Source organism: Carassius carassius, chromosome 20, assembly GCF_963082965.1.
Source record: "Carassius carassius chromosome 20, fCarCar2.1, whole genome shotgun sequence".
Lineage (NCBI taxonomy): Eukaryota > Metazoa > Chordata > Actinopteri > Cypriniformes > Cyprinidae > Carassius > Carassius carassius.
The window spans coordinates 16,647,655-16,675,652 of NC_081774.1; the positions used below are offsets into that span (position 1 = coordinate 16,647,655).

The 27,998-nt window shown below is 39.8% G+C and overlaps 1 protein-coding gene across 2 annotated transcripts; it reads right to left on the reverse strand.

Annotated features, from left to right (window-relative positions):
* Positions 1-621: 621 nt before the first annotated feature.
* LOC132096501 (probable cationic amino acid transporter) lies at positions 622-27,998 on the reverse strand. Of its 2 annotated transcripts, XM_059501892.1 has the most exons (9): positions 27,724-27,998; positions 25,165-25,218; positions 17,477-17,972; positions 11,279-11,515; positions 9,032-9,249; positions 8,762-8,908; positions 7,274-7,482; positions 5,517-6,394; positions 622-3,671 (listed from the first exon to the last, which is right to left on the reverse strand). In XM_059501892.1, the coding sequence occupies exons 3-9, from the start codon at positions 17,778-17,780 to the stop codon at positions 3,295-3,297; spliced, it is 2,370 nt and encodes a 789-aa protein (XP_059357875.1). In that variant the 5' UTR covers positions 17,781-17,972; positions 25,165-25,218; positions 27,724-27,998; the 3' UTR covers positions 622-3,294. The 2 variants fall into 2 exon arrangements, with proteins under 2 accessions (XP_059357875.1, XP_059357876.1); XM_059501893.1 differs by lacking the exon at positions 25,165-25,218.

Consider the following 27,998-nt stretch of genomic DNA (forward strand, 5'->3'; position numbering starts at 1 on the left):
TATATGGAAAATTTAACCATTTACCACACACCATCAAAGCATTTACCATCATCGTCACATCCAGGATTAGCACCAGGATATTTTGCATCACAAAAAGGGGAGGCTTCCCCCTAAAACTGATAATATAAGGACATCGCATTTAGATCTGATTCAGGCTGATGACAGATGACACAAATGATTTCCTATGAGTGCTTCATAGGAATAACACTTATGAAGACCCTCCCACGAAAGGAGTGTGCTTCAGGTTGTGCCGATGTTTGCGCCATACAGACAGACGGGTCTGAACTGTATGAACTGAACATAACAACATGCTTTGAGATCTCCAAACCATATTGTACTACATCGACCACCATTGCAGCAATGATAATGGAACAGTACGTCTCGATCTGTTCATCTCATTCCTTTGCATAGCCAGCAGCGCCCCTCCCAGTATGACCATGTTTGTTTTGTGCTTAGGTACGACCCTCGGATCGCTGTTATTCTAGGCTCAGCGCTCCACCCCACAGGAAACAGAGCGGGCCTGCACCGCTTACTCAAACCACCCATGTGAGCATATTTATTACCTCTGATTTTGAGTTGTGTGAGACACCCTTAAAGCAAAAGGAAAACCAAGAGTCACGCTTATCTGATCTGCAATAAATGACTTTCATTGTTGCATGGAAGCAATATTAACATCTCATTACACAGTGCAACGGGAGAGCAAAACCACAAGTAGAAGAAACATTAAATAGATTCTTTAAAAAAAATCATTGTAACTAGAATACATCCACTTCATACCAAAATATACAGCAGAAACAAAGATCAGATTTGCAAGGGAAGCCAATCTCCACATTTCCTGAACAAATACCAAACAAACTATGATAGCAGGAAAGATAGTTCACAAAGTACAAACACTGTACCTTTTCTCAGAGACAAATAACAAATAGTAGCTTACTTTAAAAGCAATAGTGGAAATATGTTTTATTTTTTTTAGAGACATTTTTTTTCTGTACGTAGATTTGAATCATACTTAAAAGGAAAGTTCACCGACAAAATGAATATTATGCCATTATTTACTCATAAATTTGACTTCTGGTGAACTCAAATAAACTGTTTTTGTCTATACAATGGGAAATCCAAAGTCAATGGGATCCAAAACAACATAATTGAATTCCGTTGCTTAGACAAAAAACTTTTTCCTAAATACCTTACAGATTTGGAACGACATGAGGATGAGTAAATGCTGACAGAATATTCATTCCGGGATGAACTATCCCTATCCCTTGCCCTCTTTAAGTCTATTCTTATGTGCTAACATTTATTTAAATCACAACAACAAAATCAAAATCCAAACATCTCCAGTTAGCTTTTTAGAAAGAGCTCATTAAAAATATATGCTTTCACCACTTCTCTTTAGAAGTTCTTCTGAACCCACAAAAAACCACCAGCGGTGGCTACACTACCCCAACAGAGAACCTGAAGGTATGAAACGCCTGTAAAAAAATACTTCTCTTCGATATTTCGCATCGCCACACATCGCATCGTTATATGGTGTTCTACTCTGCAGAAGTAAAATGGTGTCTTTTGTCGGATACAGTAAACAAAGGTTTCAGACTTTGGCTTGCTTTGTAAACAGAGGCCACTCGGGAACAGGAGGGTTTGGGGGTGTACGGTGGGCAGGCTGCTACCCTCATCTCTCAGAATGCTACTTTTGAGAGTTACATCAAGTCTTTCAACAGTCACCACCACACATGCAAATATTCACAAACTTTGTTTTACTCTGGGCCAGTTTGTTCTGAACATGCTACACATTCAGCGAAATGCCACAGCAAAGACAAAGAATCACATCATAGACCAGATGCAAGGAACAAAACCAACCCAGGCCCCAAAATGAAGCTCTACAGACCCAATGGGACTCAATGGACACAGCCTGCAAATCATTTACGGCAACTCAATCTTTTGTTTTTTAACAATTCAACATATTTGAGGGAGACATTTAAAGCAATATGGCATGATGTGCCCAGTGCATTATGAACACATGTGGCCTTCCAAATGTATGGACTTGAGGCCTGGCTTAGTTTTTTTTCCGCCCTTTTCGGCTGGCAGAGCTGTAGCACAGATAGAGTTAGACTGGACAGATCTATTAAACGCCACATGAATTATGGCGGAAGAGCAGAAGAGCACAGCCAAATAAAAAAATTCACACTCCCCACCACATGCAAATTTAACTCTTTCTGGTTTCCTACAACTCTTCTCTTGTTTTTTTTTCTTTTTCTTGTTTTTTTTTTCAGCGGACACACTGACCAGCCGAGAGACACAAATCGTACTGTGGTCACACCGTCAGTATTTACACAGAGCTGCCTGCTTGCAAGGATGAAGCGGAGTCACTGGCACATAAGATGGATGGATGGTCGGTGGTGACACAGGACGGCTGACAGGCACCTTTACCAGGAAAACAAACCCATGGATATGTCAACATCAACAGAAATGACAAACAAACAAGCATGAACGTCTTGATGTCATATTTAAAGCACACACTGACAGACGAAGGCACTATTGCAAGCAAAGTCCAATTACTATTTGTGACAACCTACACTCCAAACCTCACTTGGGCTAGATGTTAGAGCGGAATTGAGCAAGGCCTTTGATTCAGTGGGGTCACTATCAATTCCAGTCGCATTTTATGATTATCATCTATCTTTGCTTCTCAGAATTACCTTTTTTGTATGCAATATTAAAACAGCTGCTTACTGAAAAACGAAGTGTGCAAATCGCTTTAAGTGTTTTAGGGCTTCACATGTTTCCTGTTTTTATATTGACCCTACATAATGTTGGGGCTAATAGACTTCAGGAAGTGACCTGTAAACGGACATCCTCCTGACAGCTGAAAATCGCTCATACTGGGAACGGCTGTGGGAGTGTGATAACTAACTGGGCAGTAATAAACTACTCGACGGATAATAAATTCCATGCTAGTTACTGTAATTTGAGTTAGGGGGAATTTCAAGTGAAACAATAGATTATACATATTTAAGTGCTGAAGAGTTCGATAAAATGATTTAGTGAGAATTAGGGATCAAACTGTTAAAATTGATTTAATTTGAAGAAGGAATATTTAGGCTGTTTAGGTTCTGTGTGGTCAAAAAAGTCTTCTAAAAGTTCAGTCCCATCTTGTGCGTTCTCATTATCCTATCAGTAGTGAAAAAGGCTGCAAATTAAGGAATAGGAATAAAATACAAACTCATTTCAGAGACATAACAACCTAGCCCAAGGGTTCTGCAGTTGCTGGCAGGCGAGTACATTTGGATTACATTCTCATTCCAAGGGATCGTCCAAATCGTCGTCGACTACTAATGCCTCAAAGCCTGGACTGGATTTGCCAGCTTTGTTTTTGGCCCTGCTGTGTGTGGCGGAAGAGGAGGTCCTGTGGTTGTCCACCCTGTCCAGCCCGTCAGGCTGAGGTTCACTCTGCTCCTGGTGTTGTTGTTTCTGGTGCCCACCTTTGCCCTCATGGGAGCCCCAGCTTTGGAATGGCCCTCCTTCTCCTGAAGGGTACAAATCATCATCCACTGCAAAGTTTTCGTCCACACCCATGTCATAGCGCTGGTATGTGCTGGCATGGGCCTCTCTCTCGCGTGCCGTGATCTCCAGGGTGCTGTTCCACATTCCGTAGCCAAAGTAGATCAAAACACCTGCAGAGACGAACACACAGAGACAACAAAAACAATGAACACATACATATGCTACAGCACAAATGTTGCTGATGAGTGTTTTTTCTCACTTTTCAAAGGTTTACCTCAGTCAAATATAGCAAATGAGTAATAGTGGAGGTATTAGTCTGCTCATATAAGAGATAGGGGCTGTTGGAGACCAGTGGTGACCAATAGTAGGACCATGTGGGTCATTCCTGTTTTGCAGGAGTTTTGACCTCTGTAAATTCTACTGTAAAATGCAATTTAAGGAAGCATTTCTATAAAACAATTCACCAAGAATATATATTAATTATAACTTGATTATTTATAAAATGGCAAAATGAACAGGATGGAAACAATGAGCTAATACTAGAAAATGCTCAGTGAGGGAAGAACAGTTTTGATGGTGTCAATATTTAGTTAACTCAGATTTTTACAATCTTTAAAAATTAATATAAAAAATATAAAATGATATTATCAATTTTAGAAACATTGAACCAACCAATCAACTAAAGTGACTAACTCACTAAATAAATCAAAGAATTTATTAAATTCCATTGGTGATAATTACGGATGTTTATTTAATGAAAATTCATCCATCTTCTACTCACCCTCGAAGCATCCTACTGTAGGTGTGTGTGACTTTCCTCTTTCAGAATAATCCAATCAGAGTTATATTAAAAATTGTCTCTGCTCTTCCAAACCTTTCAAAACTAACACTAGCTTTTAACTTATCTTTTTGTATTCTATCTGTTTTCTTTTTGTTTATTATACAATTAACAAAAGCAAAAAAAGCCTCTAACACTAGCTGTTTTCTAAAAACCTTGCTACGTGTACTGCGTTAAGCTAACTGAGACTTGATATAGCCCTTGCAAATCATTGCTCTTTTGTTGATTTTGATTGCATTTATTGTCCTCATTTGTAAGTTGCTTTGGATAAAAGTATCTGCAAAATGACTAAATGTAAATGTAAATATTATGTCACTTTATGTAGGACGATGTCATTAGGGAACTGTTTTAAGCAATATTACAAAGCTTGGAAGAAACATGAAGGAACGTTATATTTATAACATCGGAAAAATGGTTTTAATGCAAATTAAAACTATGTTTAAATGTTGTTTTTAAATTAGATAAAAGAAAATATTAAGAAACATAATAATTTGCCAAGGTTTCATTATATGAAATCCAGTCCATGTTCATTTAAAGTTTTTATTTAAAGTACTTTTGGTCAATTTTTCCCGACACTACACTATCCTTCAAAACTTTGAGGTTGGTGAGATTTAATATTTTGGAATGAAGTCACTTATTCTCATAAAGGCTGCATGTTTTTGAACAGAAAATACAGCAAAGAGTGTAATATTGTGAAATAGTACAACAATTTCCATTTTAATGTTTTAAAACATAATTTATTCCTGTGATGGCGAAGCTGAATTTTCAGGATCATTACTCAAGTCTTCAGTGTCACACGATCCTTTGGAACTCATTCTAACATGTTGATTTGATGCTCAAGAAACATTTCTTCTGATTATTATTATATTTCTTATTATATCTCATTATTACCGGTTGTAAAAACTATTTATAAACAGTTTTTAAAGCCGCTTATTTTTTTTATTTTTTTTTTAGGATTCTTTGATTAATATGAAGTTCAAAAGTTCAACATTTCTCTGAAATAAAAGTCTTTAGAATAAATATCTTCACTGTTACTTATGAGGAAGCAGAATAAAATTAATTTCTATATTATAAATTAACCATTTCATTCATATTAAAAGAAAAAAGAAGACATATACCATATCTTACTGAACCCAAATCTTTAAACCCATCTATTTGAAATAATACTGAAACTCACCCACAAAGCACCATACGCCAAAACGGATCCATGTAATGGTGGAGAGCTTGAGCATGAGGTAAACATTTACCAGCATGGCAGAGGCCGGGACGAAGGGAACACAGGGAGCCATGTAGGGCAGGCGCTTGGGGTTCTCCGGCTGCTGAATGATGATGAAGATCAAGAGAGTGATGACCAGCAGCAGCAGCACCAGCAGCAGCACGGCCCACCACTGGCCATCAGCGACCTGACCCGACCCAAAGATGATGAGGGAGCAGAAGCAGAAGATGAGGATGAAGAGCAGAATGACGCAGCGGGTGACGATGCGGCCAGTGGCCATAGTGGGCCGGTCCATCTTTCCTGGCAGGCCGAGCCGAATGCGCATGGTATAATAGCGAGGTCCCAGCAGCTTCTTTAGTTTCAGCAGGTACACGCTATCTGTCTCACCTGACTCGATGCCTGAGGACATGTCCACTGTGCCGTAGTTGGGGTGACTGGAGGTGTAGGTGGACTTGTCGGGTTTACCGATCAGCATCTCGTTGTCTCCTAGAGATGGCAAGTTCTTGGCTCCACAGGTGTTTGTTGGAGCTCCTCCATACTCATCGCCCTCATTGACCGGCGAACAGGCTTCCTTCTCACACTCTGCTAGAACCCCCTCCTTATGCTTTGTGTTCTGCTCAGAGAGGAAGTTGACAAATCCGTGAATGTCTCCTTCAGGCTGGTAACGCAGCAGTAGCACACACACCGACACAAGCGTGTAGGCTAGCAGAGTGCCAATGGACATCATCTCGATCAGGTCCCTCAGACTGACGAGCAAAGCCAAGAGAGCCGAGAGGAAGCCCGACACCACACAAGCCACTGCAGGAGTCTCTGTGTATGTGCTCACATGGGCCAGAAACCTACAACACACAGATAGTGCACATGAAACCTTCAATCCTCCATAAACAAAACTGCAATGCTATGGCATTGAAGTGAGAGTGCTGATCTTTATTCTGATTTCAACCATTAATTTCAGTATGATTTCAATCTTTGACATGGCCATGCATAGCCAATATTAAAGATATCATGGTTACATTTTCACGAAATGTTCTTTATATTAATGAAGGATGATTTTATGTAGAAAACACAAAAACTTTAGCTAGGTTTTCACAGGCGGGGCCACAAATATTTAAAAACCTGTTTTTGGCACTGAAAATAATAATAATTTTTAAAATTATTATTATTGTTATTTAAACATTTTTAAATATATTAATACAGAAGCCAGTAATTTAATAATACTTTTAATATGAAATACTAAATTTTACTGTATTTTTGATCAAAACATAAGAGACTTATGTCAGTAGTGTATGTTGTGGGACAGATGATGTGAAGCACAGCTGAAATTCATTACAGGTAGATCCTCTACTTTTAATCTGATCTTTGATGCATTTTGAGATGCTTCGAGAGGTGTTACTACCAAGTGTACTGTATATTGCAATGCATCTTGTATGACCGCTTCTGATCACCTGTGATGGGTGTATTACCAGGTGTAAACAGGATGAATCATCCAGACATTCATTTCATCAAAGAAGTCTTCCAAAGCCAGAATAATGGGTATGTGTTTTAAAATGTCAGGGCTCTAAGTAGCATTTCTTTTGAGACTGCGTGATGGCAGAAGCTCGCGACTCAAGCAGAGAATGATATTTAAATGGCATTTTAATCATTTGCAACATATAATGGAGACAGACGCATTACAGATCATCAAAGATCATTACTTAACCCTGTGATTAATTTTTTACCTGAAGAGCAAACCATCTCCAGCCATGGCATAGATGACTCTCGGCATTGGGAAGAGAGAGCCCAACAAACTGACTGTAAGTCCTGCAATGGAGCCAATGGCCACTATGTATTTGGCAGTTTGGAAGCCGTGTAGAGAAAACATCTCCATCAGTGGAGCATCTGTGTCAATGTCAGTGTAGGGGACCATCAGAGTGAGGATCACACTCACCTGTGAGAAAGAGTGAAGGATTTTTGTTGTTGTTTTGTTACTGTGACTTTATTAAATGCCCCCATTATGAATGTTAGGACCAGACTGAAATGAAACGTGGAACGAGGAACATGGTTAAAATGACAATTATCATCTAATGTTGAGAATCTTTGAAAGATTATGCAAAGTAGACTGAAAAAGTACAAGGTGTAATTTTTTTTCTTCTTTTTTGGTGTTTAGGATTACTAGAATTTATTTCAAAGTTTCTGAACACCAAACAGGTATCATGGATGTGTTAATTTTTGTTCATCTGACATCAGGTTGCGAAAGAACAGAACAAGCTTTTTTGAGGCTTAGTATCAATTACTGGTCTTTGTTGATGGGTAGGAAGCACTGAGTTCTGAAAGATACAATATGTTTTCTTAGTACAATGGACTCTTTTATATCAAAAGATTAAGAATATCGATTCCATGTGACCCATTTAATAAATGTCAGAAAATGCTATCTTTATCTGTAACACAAACACACACATACAGTATGCACAAAAACATACAGACAGAGAAATGAAATGTATGGCTAAAATTAGCCTCTACGACAACAGAATGAGACCTGGAGGGGTGAACGCTACTAATTAACAAGTTTGCTTCACATCAGACAGTTCCGTAGGTGTGAAAATGAAGAGCCTTTTTAGTAAAGGGAACTTCATACCAGCTAAAACCAAAACCACATGAGAAAAATTAGAGAGTGATGAGAGAAAAAATATATAAATTAAAGGAAAACAAAGAAAACAGAAATGAAATATATAGATTATATTGTTCTGAGATGCAGAAAAGATGTCTGTTTGTGAATTAACACCCATTGTGTTACTATGACAACCTCCGACAGCCAGACAGCATTGCATGGTGATAAAGCCGGTGAGCTTTAATAAATTCAAACATTCTGCATGAAGAGAATAATCAATGAGTTTCAATGAACACAAAGAAATGAACAAAGAAAAGGTATGCCACTGCAGATTATGTTTTTAAATAAAAACTCAGACATGCATTGTTTATATTCTTATAAAGAGAAGAGTTGATAATTATACAGGTATCAACAGACTGTTAATGACATAATGAAAAATGTATCACCTGAATGAATTTTTGAATAAAATAAAATTTTACATCCAAAAGATAGCACAATATAGAATTATCATGTTTGAATGAAAAAACTAAATCAGATTTTCAATGTGGTCTCATAATTCCTATATTGAGAAAATGACCCAAAATTAGTGATGGTTAATATACCATATACTATTACTCACAGAGACATAGGCAGTGAGACAGGTGACCAGAGAGGCAGTGATGGCGTAGGGGATGGAGGTGTTGGGACTCTTGGCTTCCTCTCCGGTGGTGGCTATGATGTCAAACCCAATAAAGGCATAGAAGCAAGTGGCTGCACCCTGCATGACCTTTTGGGCAGAGTTATAGTTATAGTTACAAGACAATGCAATTTCCTCCTCAGTGTTTATGCTGAGAGGCACTAACTGCTCTGACGGATTGAACTTCAATAATAGATCTGAAATGTACTTTACCCCTGACCAGCCATAAGGCAGGAAACGTCCCTCATCCCAGTTGCTGACACTGACGAAGAACAGGCCTGCAATCATTATGAACACCCACACCACCAGATTGATGACATTCAGCACGTTGTTGAACCCGAGAGAATTCTTCACACCTAGAGCAACTATCACTGTGACCAGGATGACTATGACCAGGGCCAGGATGTCCGGATACGCCTGCTCCCCTTTACCTGAGAGGTGAGGAAGGAGGAATTTATGATGCATTACCTGGTTAAACCAATTTTGATGCTGGCGTTATAAAATGTTGTCTGGAAGTATAAACAAACCTAAAAAGCATTCCTTAAAAAGGATTTTTGAGGTTATTTAGGCCTCATGATGTCTCGAATACTTTATGACTCTAACCTATACAGTTGATGAACGAGCACAATATATTGAAAGAGTGATACAACACTAGACAGAATGTAAGAATGATAGAACAGTAGAACGATAGATAGATAGATAGATAGATAGATAGATAGATAGATACAGTAGACAGATAGATAGATAGATAGATAGACAGATAAATAGAAATGAACAGATTAACAGGTAGATAGATGTTTCTCAGATGACAGTAGTGAGTTTGGAAAGCTGTTTTCACAACTTGACAACAGACAGTCCTCATATAGTGAAGTGAAGTGACATTCGGCCAAGTATGGTGACCCATACTCAGAATTTGTGCTCTGCATTTAACCCATCCGAAATGCACACACACAGAGCAGTGAACACACACACACACACTGTGAACACACACACGGAGCAGTGGGCAGCCATTTATGCTGCGGCGCCCGGGGAGCAGTTGGGGGTTCGGTGCCTTGCTCAAGGGCACCTACGTCGTGGTATTGAAGGTGGAGAGAGAACTGTACATGCACTTCCCCCCACCCACAATTCCTGCTGGCCCGGGACTCGAACTCACAACCTTTCGATTGGAAGTCCGACTCTCTAACCACCAGGCCACGACTTCCCATGACCCCTCAATGCCATATGACCCCTCAATGCCATGATGAATAAACCATGCATTTCTAAAAATACTCATACTAACCAGGCCTTAAGTGGAAATGACTATGAACCATAACGTGGCTGCTACATGTGTGCAGAGACACACACAGATAGAGGGATATTTGATTCTCAGAGGAAAGGGATTGTTTAAAGTAAAAGAAGAGATTTTGCAACAGGTGCTGGTTGAGTAAGATTTTGGTATGATATTTTTATATGTAATATCTATCTGCAAACCAAACATGCAATGCAGGAAGCAAATATTGTCATTTCTATAGTAGCCAATATTAATATTTCATTCCTTAATTTGTAGTCTGAGGATCTACAGGTATTTGACAACTCAAAGTTTTGAAGGTCAAGGGTTTTTAATGACAAGGACCCTCCCAAAAAAAGACAATCCCCTTGTTAGGAGAACTATATATATTGATGTGAGAGAAATGTGTGATATTCTAAACAATAATACATTTTAATTACTTTAATTTACTGAAACCAAACAATTCAACCATATTAAAACGTTATCTGTAAAAAATAACACATTTTAAACAGTATTATTCATTTATTCATGTGTGAAACATTTGAAAAGATGATTGCATAACCTTTTTCACATGAATATTTAGCAAAACAAGAATATGTCAAGCTCTAGAATTTGCTTCAGATCATATCTGCTTTAAAAAAATATTTCTGACCTAATTTTAATAGCAAATGCTCAGCCTAAGAAATTGCTTATTTTTTCCTTTTCTGAAATGTAAGTGGAGCAGCTGTTTCACAGTTAAACAGAAGCTGTGAGAAAGGTTGCTCTGTTTTAACAAGCTTTCCTCACATTGCCATTGTCACCAGACTATTGACAGCTAAAGTTAGAGGTGCCTTTTCTTTTCTGCAGCACCATTAACACCAGTCTATTGATAAATTAAGCTTACTGTAGCTTTTGTTGTAATTGCTGAGTGTGTGTGTATGTGTCAAGGTTATTAGTGTCATTACCAAAAGCTGCAACACTCAACACAGCTGAGACATGAACTCAGTCGTTTTTACTCCATTGGAAAACAGGCTGGATTTAATAATAACATAATTTTTTTTTCCAAATCCATTCAGATAAAGAAACAAACCTATCTACATCTCAGATGGCCTCAGGGTGAGTACATTTGCAAATAATTTTCATTTGGTAAAATATTCCTTTAAAATGAATCCATGTTTTAAGCACAACTTTATAATAATATTAATGCAACTCACCCAAGCCGTTGAGCGTTCCTATGTGGTTGATCATGAAGCCGCTGATGCTGTGATTGGCCAGCGAGTCAAACATACTGCTGAGTGCACTGGCTCCTGCTGCTGTACCAATCAGATACTCCAAAATCAGATTCCAGCCAATAAAAAAAGCCACAAATTCTCCCACTGTCACATAGCTGTAAGTATATGCCGATCCTGTGGTTTTAGGCACACGCACACCAAATTCAGCATAGCACACCCCTGTGGAGAGATAGCAACGATTACTGTAACACCTGCACTCCTGGAGATTATCAATATAAGTTTACAAATATCTAACTGACTGCTGAGATGGAATCATTGATTTTATTTTCTTCTGGATTGGCAGATCAATTCTCAAATGTCAAACTCATAGAATCCCAGTGGACCTGATAAAAGGAGAGAAATCCCTCTTTACAGACTGAATCCCTGTGAACCCCACTTCAGTGGAAAAGATAAGGATAATCTGTTTCTACATTCTTTCCAAAATGTACTCTCTGACACAGTGCTATAAAGCAATACATATCGTATCCCTTCAAGTTGATGTAATGTGATGTATTTTTTGAGTGAATAATTGAATGGTGAAAAGTGGCAGATGCACACCAGAATGGAATCAGATTGAATTAAAGTTTTCTTATAAAATGGCAAAAGCTAATTGGTTAAATTACACTGATGTTGAAGGTGAGAGGGAAGTTTTGTCAACTAAAATTAGCAGTTGCATATCTTTGGATGAGAACAACGAGGCTGACAGCTTGATGAGGTTCCAGGACTAGGGAAGTGAAGAAGCAGCCGCAGATGAGCCAAAAGCTGGATATTTGGCGGGAAATATGTTGGCGGGTTACACAACAGATATAGGACACTATCCAGACACACTAACAGATGGGCAAGTAAAGCATTTTATTATGTCACAAGCGTCATGCAAACCCCCCGGTCAATTTCCTCGAGATTCATCCAGTGCTTTTCGACAAGTTTTTACTCCACTACAACAAAAGCTGGTATTCAGCTACCACGATCTTGGCAGTATTACTCGCCTACACTTGACGTTGCATACTGTGAACCATGCTGGTTAATTGCAGACTGCAGTCAGAAAAGCTACAATATGTCAACCTATCAACCTACTGGCCAAGTATGATCCATATTTGAAGGAACTGCTCAGTCGCACTGCTGGTTCCATTAAGTATCTCAGCCCAGAAAACCAAAATGAACTTAAAGGTATACTCTCTGAGAATGTCCAGAAAGAAATTATCAGTGAAATTAAGGCAGCGTTGTTTTTCTCAGTGATCATGGATACAACTCAAGATGTATCTAAAGTGGATCAGATGAGTCAAGTCTTTCGGTATATAACCATAGAGAGAGATAGTAAGGGAGCTGCAATGGTAGTGAAAATCAACAAGTCTTTTCTGGATTCTTACAAATACCTGACTCATCCACTGGCACAATAGCCCATGAAATTATATGTTTGGATGAGGAAAAAAGTCTTGATATTTCAAAATGCCGCGGCCAAGGATTTGACGGGGCCACAATCATGAGTGGCATATACATGGAGTTCAGGCAAGGATAAAGAAGAGACAAATGCTGCATATGTACACTGCGCTGCCCATAACTTAAATCTGGTCCTCAATGATTCAGTCAAGTCAATAACAGAGCTGACAAAGATTTACAACAGCATGGAAAAATGTAATGTGTTTTTGCACACAGTATAAAGAGGTGGAATGTATTGGCTGAAATGAGTGAAAAACTCACTACGGGTGTCACACTTAAAAAACTGGGTGCTACTAGGTGGGCATCGCGCAATGATGCCGTGTCTGTAATCAGATACAAATATGTTGACCTGTTGAAGGCCCTGACCAAAATTTCACTTACTGATTTGCTTTGATAAGGCTGATGGAAAGATCTGACTTTTTTTACATTTTTATGACATTTTTGACATTTTTATTATAATCCTTTAAAGTGAAGTTCTAGAACAGATCAATGTCATTTCAAAAATGCTCCAAGCAAAGTATGCTGACCTTCATAAAGTTACAGAGTTACTTGACACTGCCATTGCGGAGTTGACAAGGTTCAGAGAAAATCGAGGAGGCAAAAGCAACCGCAAAATTCAGAAGTGGGGATTGAAACAAATCTTTGGAAATTAAAGAATTAGAAGGGCAAAGCGCAATTCTGATTAATTCTGTCAGGATGAGCGTTTGGAAGATGCTGAAAGTTACTTCAAGGTAAACGTATTTAACGCTTGCCTAGACATCATCATTTCCCAGCCAGCGATATTCAGCTTTGTGATCAGTTGCCAATTTGTTCAGAGTGGTCCAGTCACACATACTTGCAACTGAGGAGAAGAACACTATATACGAGGGGGCATGAAGGTTAGTGGAGAGATACAACGAAGACTCATCTCCAGCCCTTCCACAACAATTGATAGCATTCTGTGTAGCCTTTAAAAGACAGATCTCTAGGAAGACAACTGTTAAAAACAACTCTATTATATCTAGCTTCAGCGACATGTGCATTAGTTCTCTTTCTTACTATCCCTATTAATTGCTTCAGCGGAGTGCTATTTTTCAAAACTGAAGCACTTGTTGAGCACCATGTTGCAGATAAGACCATCAGGACTGGCTATTCTCTCCGTTGAGAATGCCAAAGCTGTGAATTAAACACCAAGCATACTCATCTCAGTTGAGAGAGTCAGAGAAGGCCAGTCACTTACTGTCAAACAATTTCAGAGATTGTTGGGTCTGATGGCAGCTGCATCCAACGTGATACCTCTTGGCCTGCTGTACATGAGACCCCTACAGTGGTGGCTCAAGACCAAGGGATTTTCCCCGAGGGGCAATCTACTTCGCACTATCAAGGTCACGCGGCGCTGCCTCCGTGCCTTAGACATGTGGAAGAAACCTTGGTTCTTGAATCAGGGCCTGGTGCTGGGAGCTCCTTGTCGCCGTGTAATACTAGCGACGGACGCATCTCTCACCAGCTGGGGTGCAGTGATGAGTGGCCACCCTGCCCGTGGTCTGTGGAGTGGTCGCCATCTAACATGGCATATCAAGTGTCTAGAAATGCTAGCAGTTTATCGTGCACTGAAGCACTTCCTCCCAGACCTAAGGGGTCACCATGTGTTGGTGCGCACCGACAACACATCAGTGGTCTCTTACATCAACCACCAGGGAGGTCTGCGTTCGCGCCCTTTGTACAAGCTGGCGCACCAGATCCTGGTGTGGTCCCAGGGCAAACTCCTCTCATTAAGAGCAGTATATATTCCTGGGAAACTAAATATGGGAGCAGACATACTGCCGAGGCAGGGGCCGAGGCCCGGGGAATGGAGGCTTCACCCAGAGGTGGTGAAGCAGATATGGAGAGTGTTTGGCAGGGCTCAAGTAGACCTTTTTGCGACTCAAGAGACATCACAATGTCCCCTTTGGTTCTCTCTAGTTCATCCAGCTCCTCTGGGACTGGACGCTATGGTACAGACCTGGCCGAGGCTTCGTCTGTACGCCTTTCCCCCTATTGCTCTGCTCCCGGGAGTTCTGGCGAGAGTACGCCGGGACGGGGTCCGTCTGTTATTAGTAGCCCCGTTCTGGCCGGGCCGAGTATGGTTCGCAGACCTGGTCTCGCTCCTCGACGGCTCTCCATGGGAGATACCGATCAGGACAGACCTACTCTCACAGGCGCAGGGCACGATAATTCACCCTCACCCGGAGTTGTGGAAGCTGTGGGTGTGGCCCCTGAGGGGGCACAACTATTAGCAGCTGGTCTCTCAACCGAGGTTGTTGAGACCCTCCTCCAATCCAGAGCTCCCTCAACGAGGAAACTGTACGCCCTGAGGTGGAAACTCATGGTGCAGAGACCGCCAGCTAGACCCAGCAAACTGCCTAGTTTGTACAGTTCTGGAGTTTCCACAGGCCAGGTTCTCTGCAGGGTTGACCCACTCCACGCTGAAGGTTTACGTGGCGGCCATTGCAGCCTACCACGCCCTTCTCGATGGCCAGTCTTTGGGAAGACACCCCCTAGTTACCGTTTCCTCCGCGGTGCGCTGAGGCTGAGACCTCCAGTACGGTCCCGTATTCCCCCGTGGGACTTGGTTGTGGTATTAGAGGCAATGTGCAAACACCCGTTTGAACCCATTCAAGATATTTCAGACAGACATCTTACACTTAAAACCTCCTTTCTGTTGGCTATCACCTCTCTGCGGAGAGTAGGAGATCTTCAGGCCCTCTCTGTGGGCCCCACTTATCTTGAGTTTGCACCTGGCATGACCAAAGCGTTCATATACCCTCGAGCGGGATATGTTCCTAAGGTTCCCTCTGTTACACCACGACCTGTAGTGCTGCAGGCCTTCTGTCCTCCTCCCTTTCGAGAGCCTGACCAAGCGAAGCTAAATTGTATGTGTCCAGTTCGAGCTCTGGACGCATACGTAGACAGAGCTGCCCTGTGGAGAAAAACTGACCAATTGCTTGTATGCTACGGTCCCCCCAAGAGGGGTTCTCCTGCTTCTAAGCAGACTATTAGTCGTTGGATAGTCGAGGCTATCAACGCCACCTATGAGTCCTCTGGTCGTTCCCCGCTGTCGGGAGCCAAGGCTCACTCTACTCGGGGTATGGCAGCCTCCAAGGCCTTCCTAGCAGGTGTATCCATGCTGGACATCTGCAATGCTGCGGGGTGGTCCACGCCTTCTACGTTTGTTAAATTCTATGGCCTAGACATGCCAGTCACTCCAGGCGCTTCTGTCCTCTCGTCCTAAGCTGTGCTCTTTGGATACACACTAGGCAGGGGTTTGGTAGTCTGGCGGCATTGGTACTCGTTCCCCAAAGCGTTGTTCGACGCAGTTTGAGTTCCTGAAGAGGAACGTCTCTAGGTTACGTATGTAACCCTAGTTCCTCGAGGGAACGAGATGCTGCGTCTCGGAGCCATACCCCCGGCACCCCTGACGGCGCTTGCTGGTACTCGAAGCTGACGCCAGCTGTGCGGCACATGCTTTTATAGCTTCCTGGTCGCTTACATCACCCCGCCTGTGACGTCACGCTCTTCCATTGGACTGATTACACACGATATTCAGAGTTGCTCACGCTAAGCCAAAGGGTTGATCGACGCAACGTCTCGTTCCCTCGAGGAACTAGGGTTACATACGTAACCTAGAGATGTTTTCTTTTGATATGCTACAGTGAACGTTTATAAATGTTTTTTTGATGTAGGGTGGGGTTTGGGGGGGGCATACAATTTTTTTATGCATAGCCTATGTGCCATATGTGCCACTGCTCTTTACTACTATTTTTATTGCAAAATAAACATGAAAGAACTCATGCCTCATGTAATCACTCAATCAGTGTTTCAACCACAGAAAGACATCAAAACTAAATGTCACGTAGCATTTCATTTACCTCAGGCAAGTAATCAGTGATCACAGCTTGTTAGTTTGCTAGAGAAATTAAGTCAAGAGAAAAGCATTGCACGAAATATTAGATTATATACTCATTATATTTTACTTTACCTGTTAGCGATGTCTTGATTAATTAACGCATGTTTAAATTAATCTGCTGTACCAAAAACATACTAAACCGTGACATTAAAACTGAAGTACGTACCAAAATGACATGTTTGTGTACAGTTACACCCCTATTTTCTATTATGGTTCTTTTTTTGAACATCTAGAAAGATGGTAAAAAGTAAAGACTTTTTCGATGGCCAATTTTGCTAATATTTACAGAGGATGCTAATATTAGTGGAGTACACTGTATATCTAATGGCTATAAAGACAAATATTCTCTGAATTCTGTTTCTGTTTCCATGAGTGGAAAGGTCAGCTGCATACAGGAAAAAATATCCCTTTAATTTTTCCCTCCCTTTCATTTTTGGGTTCTTTTTGTTGGTATCCACAGGGAAAACTAAATGATTTTCACTCAAGCTCTATTTTGGGTGCATCCTGCTGTGCGCAGCTTCAACCTGTAAACCTAATGAGCCAGTTCAGCGTGCGTCATCGCTACACGTCAGGAGGCATAAAGTTATACATGTGTTCACTCAGCTAAAGCCTGACTCAGGATCAGTGAATAAAAAAATGATGCTATCCACAGTACAATAACACTACCTAGGCGGTGCTTAACTGGGGGCAGGTTTACAGGAAGATGACTGACCTCTTTTCTCTGTGTTTTTCTCTTTTGTGTCTGACTGACTGGAACAGGAAGTGGGGGTTGCACTCACCTGACAGGATGGAGGCCACGGCAGCGATGATGAAAGACACAATGACCCCAGGCCCTGCCATTTCCTTAGCCACCAGTCCAGACACCACATACATGCCAGTGCCGACACAGCTTCCCACTCCCAGAGACACGAGGTCCACGGTGGAGAGAACGCGGGCGAGTTTAGTGTCGTGAGCCCCATTGCCTCCCGTGCTCTCCAGCATGGACTCCACCGGCTTCGTGCGCAGGACACGGGACTGGAAGGCAAACCAGTTGGCCCCCCATTGAATCCGCCGTGGGTCCAGTTTGGCAAACAGCCCGCTCATCTTGGAGCCTGGTTATGGATCAAGGGGCTGAGATAAATGGGGCTGATACTCTGAAAGATCTGAAGAAGCTTTGGGATATGGTCTTGTAGTATGGGAGTCACACAGAAAGCAGCTGAGATGTTCACTGTTCTTCAGAAGAGCATCATTATCACATATTTCAACATGACCAGTGAAGGTGAAGGTGAAGCAACGCTGTGAACAAAATGAGATGACAACAGTGTGATCTATCATTATTCATGTTTACCCATGCATTTCTTAAACTACATGTATACTACAAGGATGGGTGAAATTGATCAAAAGTGTCAGAAAATACACTTTTTGTATTATACAAACATTAAAGTAATACTGTTTTTATTTAATAGTAAATCTTGAATAAAATATTACTGTATCAGAGTTTCCACCAAATAATTAAGCAGCACAACACTTATAAGAATAAGAATGAGAAATATTTCTTAAACACCAAATCAGCATTTGAAAATGATTGTAAACATGTAAACAGTATTTTGTTGCCATTGCGGGTCACAATAAACAGATAAGAACTCAGTCATAGATGGATCTGCCTGCAAAATGAGACTTTCATCAAAGAAATCATCAATCAACAAATCATCTATATGCTTATAATATGTCTCATTCAATTCAAGACAACTATTAGATTTAGAAACAGAACAGGAACCAAACTATTTATGCCATCTGTTTCCATCATTCAAACAAGAGAGCTTCTTTATAAATGCACTTTCATGATGCCCGACTATAGTGAAGTTTCATTAGTCATTCATTTCCAGTCCACCTGACAAATCAGTTCAGAAAGATTATTAAATAAGTATGAAAAATAAGCTTCAGTAGGTGGTACTAAAAGCAATGGCTTTTTGCAAGAGTTCGTGGATTTTATATCTTGAGGGCCTCTTGATAGATAAGAGCTGAAGAGAACATCAAGACCCAATAAAACATGTTGAACTCCAATAAAATGTGTTGATGAGTCCTTGTGTGCAGCCAAATAGGAACAGACAAAGAATTAAACCCAGCACGTTCATTCTAGCTCTCATCGGCTTCATTTCCTATCTGACATGCTTTCTCCTCTGATCTTTTCTCTCTCAAACCTTGTTCATTCCTCCAACTCTTTTTTACAGTCCTTTCCTCTTCTCTTCTCACCACTAGCCCAGTTCTTTCCCTTTTAACTCATCAATCCTGTCACTTTAAAGGATTTTGATGGATTCTCCCAGCTGTAATGATACTCTCTCTCCTTCATCCCATGTCTAACTGTCTGCAGAATGACAGTAACAGATCGCAGTGAAGTCTGTCCATCACAGTGACTAAAGCACATGGCTGCTGACCAAGATAATGATTTGTCTATCAGGCCACATGGAATGAGACTGTCTGCTCTATAACTTATAAATTACCTAAATGCATGATCATTTATTTTGTGGTTTCTAGAAAAACAATAATCTAAGGTGATGTCCTCCCTGTTGGTCTGCAAATGTGAAAGTAAAGGTTATTTAAAGATTATATGTTTTTCACAGCAGTGTGCAGTATAATAATTAATAATTTCCAACCTAAGGCAAAGCATATGTGACCTAGTATAATATCTGAACCTGTCACATCAAATTACACTGATGTTGTTTGTCTCTTTAGGCTGCTAGAAGAGTATATATTCAAACCTTGCCACTGACCTTATGACACACACAGGTATAAACAGTGGCCTGAGGTGTAACACAGAGCATTGGTATAATTCAAAGTGACAATATGAAGCCATAAACAAACTACATGCACAGCTCTGCCTATATATAATACGTTACACATGCATTTTATGCAACAGACACACAATACAATATATTTCAACAGAAAAACAGCACAAGGCAAAAAAAAAAAAAAAAAAAAGTCTTCTCCCTAATACTCTAATGTTCTTTAGATGTTTAAATGAACATTTAAACAGGATCATTCTTGATTTGGACAAATCATTGTTAATTGTGACAAACTACAAAGTTTTGGGAGTGAAAACCCCCAAACTAGTTACATGTAACAGAATCACGTAATTAATTACAGTATGAGGTAACACTTTATTTTAAACTTGTTACACATGTTACATGTACTTACTATTATAATAACAATTATTATTATAATTACATACAAGTAACCTGAAACCAAACCTTAATCCTATAATAAGTAAATGTAGTTCATTAATATTGCAAAGTACTTAAATGTATAATTACACTGTAACGAGGAGACCTTAAAGGGGTCATATGATGCTATTTAAATTTTGACATTTTTTTCTCTCCGGATTGTTCCAGAACAGTCCATCCCAAATATTCAGATGTTTGCTGCACATTTTATGGAGGATGAGTAATGTTTCCTGAACCAGTAGCCTGCAATGCATCTTTGGCAAAGAAAGGCTATAAAGTTGGCCAGTTCAAGGTTGCAAGGACAGTCTGTAAGTATGTTAATTATATTTAAATAATTTGTCAATGATGATTCAAACGCGTTTTGAGCAGTGTACAGTAGGCTTGTTTGTTTGACAGAAATCAGTGATGAATACTGTAAGGTTAACCCTGCCTGCTTTAAATGTTTGAAAATGGTTAAAAACAGGTCAGAATTTTTTTTTAGAAAGAATTTAGAAATTTGAATTTTGAAAAGTTATTCAAAAGTTAGCATATGTAATCAGTTACAAAAGTAATTGAAATAGTAACACTACTTGTTACATTTTAAATATGGTAACTTGTAATCTGTAACCTATTACTGTCACGCCCCTGGACTCAATATGTTGTGTTTTCCCTCCATGTCCCATGTTGAGTGTGTCATTATGTTCAGTTGTGTCTTGTCAATTACCCATTATAGTTCCCCCTTATAAGTTGCATTCTGTTCAGTGTTTGGTTGTCTGGTCTTGTCGATGTGTACATGTGTTTCTGCCTTCTCCCTATGGATTACCCCATGTGGATTATTGAACACTTTGTATCATCATCATCCTTGTTTACGTGTTTTTTTCCCGCACTGCATCGTGACAGAAGACCGGACTGTGAAAAAGTAAAGCAGTGTGTTTCCCTGCATTTTGTTGTGTCTTTTTTGTCAGTTTTTGTTTTATGTTATGGATGATCCTGCCGTCTTTCTCCTCCTGCTGGAGCAGAGGAGCCTTTTCCTTGAGGATCATACAAAACTTTTTGTGGAAATCGGCAACCATACCCACTACCCAGACTACTGCCTCTGCACTATCTACAAAACCAGCCTGAATGACGAGTGCAGAGTGCAGTTGTTCGTAGATGATCCTCAGGGGAATTTTGCCGCCTTTGTGGAGTGGGTGCTGGTGTCCTGTGGATCGCCTCTGATTGTGGTCATCGTGGACAACAACAGCCCCACTCCGGACCCAGAGCCCATGTGCCCTGTGCCCACCGCTGAAGGAAAGACAGAATCCACCGCGACTGACAAGCCATGGATGGCGACAGAGCTGAGGATCGCCGCAGAGCCACAGGCCGCAACATCAACCAGGTGCAAGAGCTGGCAACAGAGCTCGCTACGGTGGAGAGTGTCATGGACAGAGAGAGCTCGGAGGGAAGCTCCGCCCACTGCACCATGGCTAAGGGTGAGCAGTGCTTTGTGGACCATAATGAGGACCTAATTAATCTGGATATATTTGCAGACATGCCCTCTCTTCTCCTGCCTTCATATGAACTCTCTGTCAGCCCTGAATGATCTGTCTGCCTGGAACTAGATGTCTGTCTGGATAACCCACCCACCCTCCCTGTCCTGCCTTCTCCTGTCATCTATGGTTCTCCATCACCACCGCTGTCACCTTTCAGCCCTTTTGCTCACCGTGGCCTTCCGGATCCCTGCCTCTGCCTCGGGTGTCATCACCCTTTGCTCTGCCTTGGCTGTCCGGATCCTCGGTGTCGCCCTGGCACATTGGCTCTCCATCTCTGCCTCGGGCTCCTCCTCCACCTGCTCCGCTGTCATCGGTCGGCCCCCTGGAGTCATCGGCCCTTCCTCCACCATGGCTCCTCCCTCCATGGGCCGCCATCATGGCTGTGGCCTGTGTCCCACCTGGCTCCACCTGCTCCAGCCTCCTCCTGGCTCCTCCCTGGCTCCTTCCTCCATGGTCTCTGTCTGGTGGCCCCCTTCCGGGGGTCCGTCCTCCACCGGAACCTCCTCCTTGGTCCCTACCCAGTTTCCCCCCCTCTGTTATTCCACGGTCGCACCTTTCGGGTGGGGGGGGGGGGGGGCGCGAGTAATGTCACACCATAACAATTACATTACTATCCAAAGTAACCTTCGCAACACTACAACCCTATGTATATTCCATATGTGTTTAGGCACCTGAACTTGTGATGGTTGACAGTGATAACCATAGCAACATTTTAATGTATATGTAAGCATAAAGAAACATATGGATGCCATTTTAACCATTTGGTGTTAGCCATTCTTGACTAAAATATTAGTGACAGGAGACATATTTTCAGCATCAGGGTGGTTTTCATCATTAAAATGTATGTGTATGCAAGTACATTCATATGTTATAGGTTATATACATACATATACCACCATTCAAAGATTTGGGGTCAGTAAGATTTATTTGATTCATTTTGTTAAATATTATTACAATTTAAAATAACTGATTTCTATTTTAATGGATTTTAAAATGTAATTTACTTCTGTAATGGCAAAGCAGTCATCACTCCAGTCTTCAGTGTCACGTGATCCTTCAGATGTCATTCTAATATGCTGATTTGATGCTTGAAAAACATTTCTTTTTACCATTGTTGAATTATTATTCTTTTTTTTCTTTTTTTCTGTCACTTTTGATCAATGCAATTGATTAATCAACTGATTAATGCATCTTTTTTAATGAAACCATTTATTTATTTAAAGGAATCCTACTGAGCACAAACTTGTGAATGGTAGTGTATATGACATAAAACGCATATTCAGAGTTGGCTGTGATATTCATCATACAGTATAAGCTAATATGCATGTGAAGCAAGTATATTATTTTATTACAGAGCCAGAAAAAGCAACTCAAACAGGTGGAGCACCAGGTGGATGTCAAGCTCACCTAAATCAGTCACGGCTATCATTTAGGAATCAGGATAACAGGGTAATTGCAGTGTGATTGGTAAGACAGAAGGTGATGGAAAGTGTTTGGCCGTCTGCAGGCAATGTGAGAAGAATTGATTTCCATTGTGAGATCATTGTGTGGGGAAAAAGAGTGGGTGTTTTTACAGCTTTTGTTAAGGAGGTCTGATTGATTGAACTGTTCCCAGTGTTAATCTGAAGGGGCAGTATTCGATACAAACCAGATATTGTTCATATGAGGAATAAAAACACCATAGAATTATTTGTCTTCACTGATCAAGCTGTACAACCTAACATATAATAAATGTTTTCTTCTTTTTTTTTTTTTTTGGTTTCTAATTGATGTTGATTCATCTGATAGTTTTTACAGCTACATTTTATTACGCCATCACTAAACTTGTTTTATTTTAGAGTGAGATTTGAACCTAGAGTTCCAGATGGGAACCTGACACCCCAACTACTCACCTTCCATTCACACTACATATTTCTGCACATTAATCACTCTGGCGGATAACAGGGTGAATTTACAAGTTGATTAAAGCCTTATTGCATCATTTCACCTTGTGTAACACTGCTGCTATCTGCATTCAGAATAAGAAACTGAGATCTTCCACCCTACTATTCTACAGCTTCATACTTTAACCTGACAGTACAAGACACATTAAAATACAGCAGAGCTACGGCTACAGCAGATGGTCTGTAGAAATGGTGGGCAGAACGGCACTGCTCAAATTATGTAGAGGGATTCAGACTGCATGTATTTTTTAATTTGTTTTAAAAAACAGAGACTGTTCAACAGGCTGTCTTTGAGACAGTTTATTTACCTTTTTAAAATACCAGGATAAGGATATTCGTCCTTGCCTGGAATTACAGACATATCTTAAATGAAATTTTGCATATTCAGATGGAAGAGTGCATAATGTATTTGAATATTTTAAACTCATATTATAAATCCAACACATCTGAAAGCTAAAATTAATTTACTGCTAATTTGTTTGGAGTTTTACGGAGCCCCACACATGAAATGCTGAAAAAAAAATGTATAAATTGTGTGCACAATTTACTAATTTGTTCCGTCAATGTACTCAAACGTGCACACAATTACCATTTAATTCCCTCAGTTTGCTAAATCATGCGCACAATTTACTAATTTGTTCTCTCGATTTATAAATCATATGCACAATTTAGCAAATCAAGGGAATTAATTACTAAATCATGCGCACAATTTATAAATTGAGGGTACAAAATAGTAAATATTGCACACGATTTAACCTACTATTTTTTTTCCTGCATGCCATGTGTGAGGCTCCGTAGAGTTTAGAATGGGTAACTGCAACAAATTTGATAATATAAAAATAATGTAAATTAAAACGTTTACCATTGGTAAGATTTTTCAAATACATATTTTTAAAAGAAGTATCATGCTCACCTAGGCTGCATTTGATCAAAATACAGTAAAACAATATTATAAAATTACAAAATATTATAACAATTAAAAAGTCTTTAGTGTCAAATGACTCTTCAGAAATCCCTTTAATGTGCTGATTTGTTGCTCAAGAAACACTTTATATTATTATCATTGTTAAAAATGACTTCATTTAATTACTTTTTCATTTAAAAAAATGTCTCACTGATCCAACACTGAGCAACAAGGATAGATAGATCGATAAACAGATAACCCACTTATGTAATGTATTGCTTTGTTGAATTTCTTCTTGAATTTCTCTTTTTGGTATGAATAAACATACAAGCATCATTTAAAAATGTACGTCTCATCTCACCCAAAAAACAAATGTGTGCAAAGAGAAGACCTGTTTAAATGCAGAAACTTGTCTTCATCCACAAGTCAGATCTTTCCTCAGGACAGTATAGTGCAACACCTCCCTTCTTCTTGCCTTCCCTGCTCTACTCTACTCTCATCTCCTCCTCCTCCCCCTCCTCCTCCTCCTCCTCCTCCAGGCCGCTGCACTGTTACATAAACTGGCTGCTGAGTGGAGTGAATCTGCCTGGAACGAAGACTAACTCTATTTCAGGCCATCAGATTTATTGCTCTCGCTCTCCCCTATTACAATTCACATTTCTAAGTATCAGGGCACAGTCAGAGCCAAACTCAACCAAATATTTGACTACAGCACTCTAAAACTACCATTTTTGCCACATGGTATTGCTAAATGGACATAGGACAATATGGTATTGAAGGAATAGTCCACTCAAAAATGAAAATTTGCTAAAAATGTGCTCACCCTCAGGCCATCTAAAATGTGTATGAGTCTGTTTCTTTATAAGAACAGATTTGGAGAAGCAATTAAGCATTACATCACTTGCTCACCAGTGAATCCTCTGTAGTGGATGGGTACCGTCAGAATGTCCAGAGTCCAAACAGCTGAAAAAAACAATCCACAAGTAATCCACACAACTCCAGTTCATTAATTAATGTATTGTAAAGCAAAAAGCTATGTGTTTGTATGAAATAAATCCATCATTAAGGTGTTTTAACTTTAACCCATCGCTTCTGGACAAAATGTGAGTCCATAATCCATAATAACGCTTCCTCCAGTGAAACAGTTCCCTGTTGTCCTCTCACATCAAAATCTGTGTATATTTCTCTCCTGATTCCGACAAGACAAATTTTTCATTGGAGAAAGCAATAGGGGGGTTGTATTTTTGCCGAAAGCAACAGTTAAAAGATTAATGATATCATCAAACACCTTAATGATAGATTTATTTCTTACAAACACGCAGCATTTTGATTAATTATACACTCATTATGATGGTACCTATTTACTGCAGAGGATCCATTGATGAGCAAGTGATGTATTGCTAAATTTCTATAAATCTGCAAAAAAATTTAGGTGAAGTATTCCTTTAATTGGTCAGGGATCATTAATTAACAACAAACACTGCTAAGGCAATGGTTGATATCAACTGTACAATAATAAAAGCGATTAAATAAAAGCAAAAACCAATGTACTTTCATACAATACAAAAACGGTCATAAATTGTGGCCAGACACTATAAATAATCCACTTTAAAGTTTGCATTTTGTTCTTTATAATGAAAATATGGGTATTTATCTATGTATAGAGCTCAGCTGTCCACACTGAATTTTGTCCCATGCTCACTATCATTAGCCATGCAGTGGTCCAGGTGGTCCTAATTGACAGAAAGCCTTTAATTGTATTACAGCGTGTGCACAAACAATACGAGTGACATCACAATGGTGGTGGTAGTTTAATGGGAGCCTGCATAGGTGTGGCTCATTGAGGAAAAGAAAGCAAGTCATGCCCATGAGTCAGAGCTGAAAAAGGAAATTACAATCATGTGGGTTTTCAGGAGCCAAATTACAAAAAATAAATAAAAGAAAGAGAGAGACAAATACACTAATTCAATGACAAATAGCTCTTGATTAATTAAGAGCATGCTTTTTTTGTTTGTTTGTTTGTTTGTTTTTTGGAGAATCTGTATTGTCCACTCATTTGAAAATTTGTCAAAGCTACAACGTAACAATTTTCAGAATTTGAAAAGAACAAAAATTACATAAATTACATTAATGTAATTAAAAAAGGAAAGTACATGTAATTTTGCTGCAAAACACTGTACAAATGATTGTTTTTTAGAAGTAGCTTTTAGAATACCTTATTTGTACTTTTATAATAGGTAAGTTCCATGGTGTGCAATAAAGGGGGGGGGGGTTACCTTGAAGTCCCTGCTTGATGTATAACATTTGATTATCTTTTACTGAAATAAGAAATTATTCTTTTTATTTCTATTATCATTCTCTCCTGTCTTGTGCAGAAGAATAAAATGAATATGATTCAATATAATACAGTGCATAAAAATACGTGGGTTGCAGTCTAATAAAAACATGAGTATACAGCGCAGCTCAATAAATCAAAATAAATAAACTTAATAAAAAAACTATCAATAAGACAAAGAAATATATCAAGATTGATTATTCAATAAAACAGACTAATAACATAATATAATGGAACAACAGGAAAGGAATTCATTTCCTATTCTTTTTAACTGTTTAAAGACCATTCACAAGCAAAACAACTAATGGTCAATCCACTTCTAAGGAGATGGCAAACATCAATCCCTATAGAACTAATTCTTATACCAAAGAATAGAGAGATTACATCTCTTTCGATAAACCAGAATAAAAGTCTCCCTACCAACTATTTTTGCAAGAAGTAGTCTAATATTACACTAAAAACAACTTGATATTGGATAAATTAGGACGTGTGTGTTTCAGCACCATGGTCAGCGCCGCTGTATTTTTACACGCCCAATTATAAACAAAGCAGCATCCATGAGTAACTGCCATCATGTCATTGGAGATTAACCTCGTTTCAAAGCCTAGAGCTCCGCCACAGAAACATTCACAGGCGGTGTAATCAAAATAAACTATTGCTGATCTAAAAGCCCCAGTCATTAATAATGTAGATACGCCTTTCTATTTCACAAAAAAGCATGTTATTGAAATGTAGACGTTAATTTGATAGCGATATCGCACCGCCCTTCCCGTGAAACACAGCCAGCTGATATTACAACAAAATGTTTCTTTTTTCCTCGTCCTTCGTTTCTTTTTGAAACATCATGCAGTGGTTTAAATAATCACTGACGAGTCAACATCTGCTTCAAATAAAGTGAATTGCGATAACATTTCGTTGTTATCCCCAAGAGAGTTGATTTAAAACACAGATTAAGTAAAAAAAAACATAAACCAAACAAGCAAACAAAAACAACAACACATTTCATACAGTGATTCCTTGTGCCTGTGAACTGTGATTAGTTCTTATATGATTCTGATTCAGGCTGAAACAGTCTAATGAGATCTAAGGTACATCCTGACCAAGGCTACTGTCCTGGCTCGGTCAACGCTTACCTCCCAGGCTGCTGTCGCTGTCCAGCTGTGCCGATGCTGAAGTGCGGTGCTGCGGCTCACAGCAGCGCGACACGGTGGCGTAATCCGAAGACAGGTGGATAACAAGCAGGAGGCATTTCCGTTTGCGTATCATAAAATTCTCACCATAAACACTACCAGTCATTTAACATAACTTACCGCAGCATTGAAGGCGAAAATATCATCATTGTAGGGATTAAGGTCGTCGTAGGGAGGGATACTTCACTGATGCTGCAAAAAGGGACGTACGCTAGTGT

Excerpts from the sequence above, each read along its gene's own strand:
- LOC132096501 (XM_059501893.1), bottom strand. The coding sequence starts at position 17,780 with ATGAGCGGGCTGTTTGCCAAACTGGACCCACGGCGGATTCAATGGGGG. Across the intron at positions 9,250-11,278 it reads AGGAACGCTCAACGGCTTGG|GTAAAGGGGAGCAGGCGTAT; the intron begins GTGAGTTGCATT and ends CTCACCTCTCAG. Across the intron at positions 3,672-5,516 it reads TGGCGTATGGTGCTTTGTGG|GTGTTTTGATCTACTTTGGC; the intron begins GTGAGTTTCAGT and ends TCGTCTCTGCAG.